The sequence below is a fragment of the Geospiza fortis genome, unplaced genomic scaffold (assembly GCF_000277835.1).
Source record: "Geospiza fortis unplaced genomic scaffold, GeoFor_1.0 scaffold43, whole genome shotgun sequence".
Classification (NCBI taxonomy): domain Eukaryota; kingdom Metazoa; phylum Chordata; class Aves; order Passeriformes; family Thraupidae; genus Geospiza; species Geospiza fortis.
In genome coordinates, this window is record NW_005054431.1 from 743,688 (window position 1) to 747,715 (window position 4,028).

At 43.6% G+C, this 4,028-nt stretch overlaps 1 protein-coding gene across 2 annotated transcripts in view; it reads right to left on the reverse strand.

Annotated features, from left to right (window-relative positions):
* The window catches only part of VCAN (versican), a 100,062-nt gene that overhangs the window by 85,269 nt on the left and 10,765 nt on the right, over nt 1-4,028 (reverse strand). For both annotated transcript variants that reach the window (XM_031061910.1, XM_031061909.1), the window contains exon 3: nt 1,480-1,851. In XM_031061910.1, the coding sequence (XP_030917770.1) occupies nt 1,480-1,851 (372 nt within the window). The remainder of the gene's footprint in view (nt 1-1,479; nt 1,852-4,028) is intronic.

Here is a 4,028-nt window from a genome sequence, read left to right on the forward strand (position 1 = left end):
GGGCCCTGGGGTCCGGGGCCCCCAGCCAAGGGTGCCCAGGTGGCCACGAGGCCGATGGCCCCTGGGCTATGCCAGCTATAGGGCAGTGACTGTTCCTGTGCTGGGCTCTGCGGAGGGAGCACCTCAGATCCCAGGGGCAGCTCTGGGCCACTCACAACAAGAAACTGAGCGGCTGGAGTGTGGCCAGAGAAGGGTGTGGAGCCCAGGAGAGGCTGGGGGAGCTGGGAAGGGGCCCAGCCTGGAGCAAAGGAGGCTCAGGGGGCCCTTGTGGCTCTGCACAGCTCCTGCCAGGAGGGCACAGCCGGGGGGTTGGGCTGTGCTCCAGGGAACGGGCACAGGAGCAGAGGGAACGGCCTCAGGCTGGGCCAGGGCAGCTCAGGGTGGACACCAGGAAATTATGAACTTCACTGAAAGGGTGGTCAGACACTGAAATACAGTTCCCAGGGAAGTGGGGGTGTCATCATCCCTAAGAGTTCCAAAAATGCTTGAATGTGGCATTTGGGGACCTGGGTTAGTAGTGACCATGGCACTGCTGGGTTAAAGCTTGGACTTGATAATCTTAGATGTCTTCTCCAACATCAGCCATGCTGAAAATCCTGTCTCTTCTGTCTCTCAACACATAAACTTCTCCCTCTCAAAATTTTGGACACTATTTCCTGATAGAGGTGGCAAGCAAACTGTTATCACTGCCTGCTCCCACATTTAGCAAACACCCCTCTACTGCTTTTCTTGCAGCTTCTCACAGATGAGTTTTCCTTCTGCCCATCCAAAATTTATTACTGGACAAAAAGGAGCACTTCTTTCATGCTCAATATTCCTTTCCCAGAAAGAGTGGCTCCCACTTCCGGTGGCATAATTTGGGACATCAAGACAGACCAACCACAGCTTCAGTGGCTTCTTTACATCCTAAATTTTCATCCTTTCCATCACAAGTTGCTTCTTTTAACCCTACTCCAAGGGCTGTGGTATTTGCTGGGTCCCCAGGATAAGGAAGAATTGAGAATCTGACTCCATGTTCTTAGAAGGCTAATTTATTATATTAAAGAATGCTATACTAAAACTGTGCTAAAAAATAGAGAAAGGATACAGACAGAAGGCTACAAAGAATGATCATGAAAACTCATGACTGCTGCCAGAGTCCCGACACAGCTGGCTGTGATTGGTCATTAAGTCAAAACAATTCTCATGAAACCAATCAAACAACCACCTGTTGGATAAACAATCTCCAGCCACATTCCAAAGCAGCCAAACAGGGAGAAGCAATCAGATAATTATTGTTTTCATTTTTCTCTGAGGCTTCTCAGCTTCCCAGGAGAAGAAATCCTGGCGAAGGGATTTTTCAGAAAATATAACAGTCACAAAGGGCGAATCGCTAAAGACACTGCTGTAAATCCTCCCTAGTTTTGTGTTAACCACCAAGTTTCACTGCTTTTAACTGGAATCACTGCTGTCCAGAAATGAAACAGACAAAATCCTTACCCTCAACAGCCAGAGAGACGATGCCCTGCGTGTCCTCCACTCCGTACATGACGTCGCAGCGATAGACCCCGGCGTCGCTGGCGCGCAGCTTGGAGAAGGTCAGCGAGGCGTCCCCGCTCTCCTCGGAGTGGCTGGGGACAGACACCCTGTCCTTGTAGCTCTGGCCTATCTTGATGTTGCCATTTTGGGCCACCAGGACCGTGGTTTCCTTGGCGTCCTTCCCGCTTTTGTCCAGTTCCACCTTGGACCATTTGATCCGGAGGTACTCGGCGGCGTAGCTGGAGGAGATGGTGGGTGTGGTTGAAAAGAAGCATGGCAGGACTGAAGTTCCAGAGAGAGATCCCTTGACCAGGGTTTTTTTTTCTGCTTTAACTAGAAAAGGGAAGAGATCGAAGAGAGAGAAAGGAAAAATCACATTAGTGTAACAGCAAAATCAGAAACAGATGTATTTCATTGTTAATTAATGATTCACTAATGCAAAGCTTGAAATCTGTGAATTTTAGCTGATTTGTAACAAGACTGGGGAGTATAAGCTGAAAAAGAGTTTGTATAATTCTTGGTACATCTCAGGCTGATGATGGAGCAGGTTTCTCTCTGGGAAAATTTCATTCTGACTTATTTTCTCTATTTTTATGGTCACCAAGTAATTAACCTTTGGGAACTGGTCTGAAATTTTAGGTGACAGATGAACTGTAAGAACTATTTCTTCAATTCACAGGAGGAAGACTACTCTGAGTGAAAAGTCATGAGTTACCTCACTGGCCAAAACCCTGAATGCAGGGGAGCTGCTGCAGCTTATACCTTGTCTCTCTCCTCAGAAGGAAACACAGCCCATGGCTTTGCACCCCTGTCACCCCTGACTCCACTGTTCTCTTAGGGGTTAATTCTTTTTACTGCACACGTGCTGAAACAAAAGCCTTTCCAGTGAGAGTCTCCCAAATAGTCACTCTTTCAAAGTTGTTTCCTTGTAGCCTCCGGGCCTTTAACGCATGGAAGAAATGAAATAGTTCAGGATGTAAAAGCAAAGGAAGAAGTAAAGCACGCAGAAAGTCCCTGCTTGGCTCAGACTTGACATGATCAGGACTTCTATCACTTTTTATGTCATCTCCAGCTGCAAACATTTCACAGTGAAATGCTTCCATCTGACAATATCCTGAGGGGGAAGTTGACTACTGTTCATCCAAGCTGCACCCCGTGACTGAAGAGAGGGTTTCTGATGGATTTGCCTTTTTTATGTGATGTTATTTCATCACACATCATGGCTTAATGAAGATTAAAAGCTGATGCTCAACAGGAACTGTTTTATCTCTTTCACAGTCCTTCTAACATTTTTGAAGGGTAGAACATGGTCATCATTATTTTGAAGGAAGCTGGGATTTAGAAAGTTTAGAAATATGATAACTTAATAATAGCCATCGACAGAGTGATACATGAAATAGAAGACACCAGAACATTAAAATTATCTGTTTACCTCTGATAAAAAGTATAATCTGTCCATAAAGAGTAGAAGGTTGGAGGGTGGGATGGAAGGGTGGGCAGAGGGAGAGAATTAAAAAATAGGAGCAAAAAGGGAAGAGAAAAAAGAAGAAGAGGAAGAAAAAGAAAAAAAAAGAAGAAGAAAAAATGAAGAAAGAAAACAGAAAAAAGAAATAGGAAAAAAAAGGAAAATAGAAGAAAAAAGAAAAGTTGCTCATTCACCTGGTTATTTTTAACAGAGACAGATGATTTTCCACAGGACAAAGTCTCAATGGTATTATCTAAACAGGTTCAATACAAGAGTCATCAGGTTAATGCCCAAGCATTTTAATAATAAAGTACTAGCTAGAAAAAGAGAAAAATGGGTTGACAGGGAAGACTCAGAATTCTGAATTAACTTCTAGGGTCCTTTTCATGCATGACTACCAAACTAGAATTCCTTGGGCACACAATTCAGATAGAGTCAAGATGATGGTATCAAAGCTGATGAAACCAGAGATCTTTATATCACCTTTATTTTGTTGAAACTTCACAGAGCTACAGTGGTTGGAGATAAAGAAATAGAATGAATTCTCAGTTCTTTCAGTTGTGATGGAATTACTGCCAAATTGCACAGGTGGGAGATTAAAATCAGTCTCAAAATATTTAGAATTTATTATGATCTCTTGTCATCTATACACCTTACAGGAACTTTCTTCTTAATTGAAGAATGACTAAATTATAATTATACTGACTGACAGAACTTTAATAAACTTTGTAAGAACACTGTTTATGACTATGAGTGATCTGGAATATCAGCGCTGAACCCTGAGGAAATTTCCTCCCCCTAAAATTCGTGTTTTCACATCAGCCAGCTGGAAGATGTGGCAATCAACACTTTCAATCCTGATATGAAAACTAGATCCAGCCTCCTAAACTGTGCTACTCCCCAGAACAGAAGATTCTGTGGAGCTGCAGTTCTGCCCAGCTTTAGAAAGAATTATACAACACTTTATAAAAAACTATTTGTTGTGGCAAGGTGAGGGAAGGAGGAGAAGGAGGAAGAGGAAAAAGAGGATGATGAGAAGGAGGAG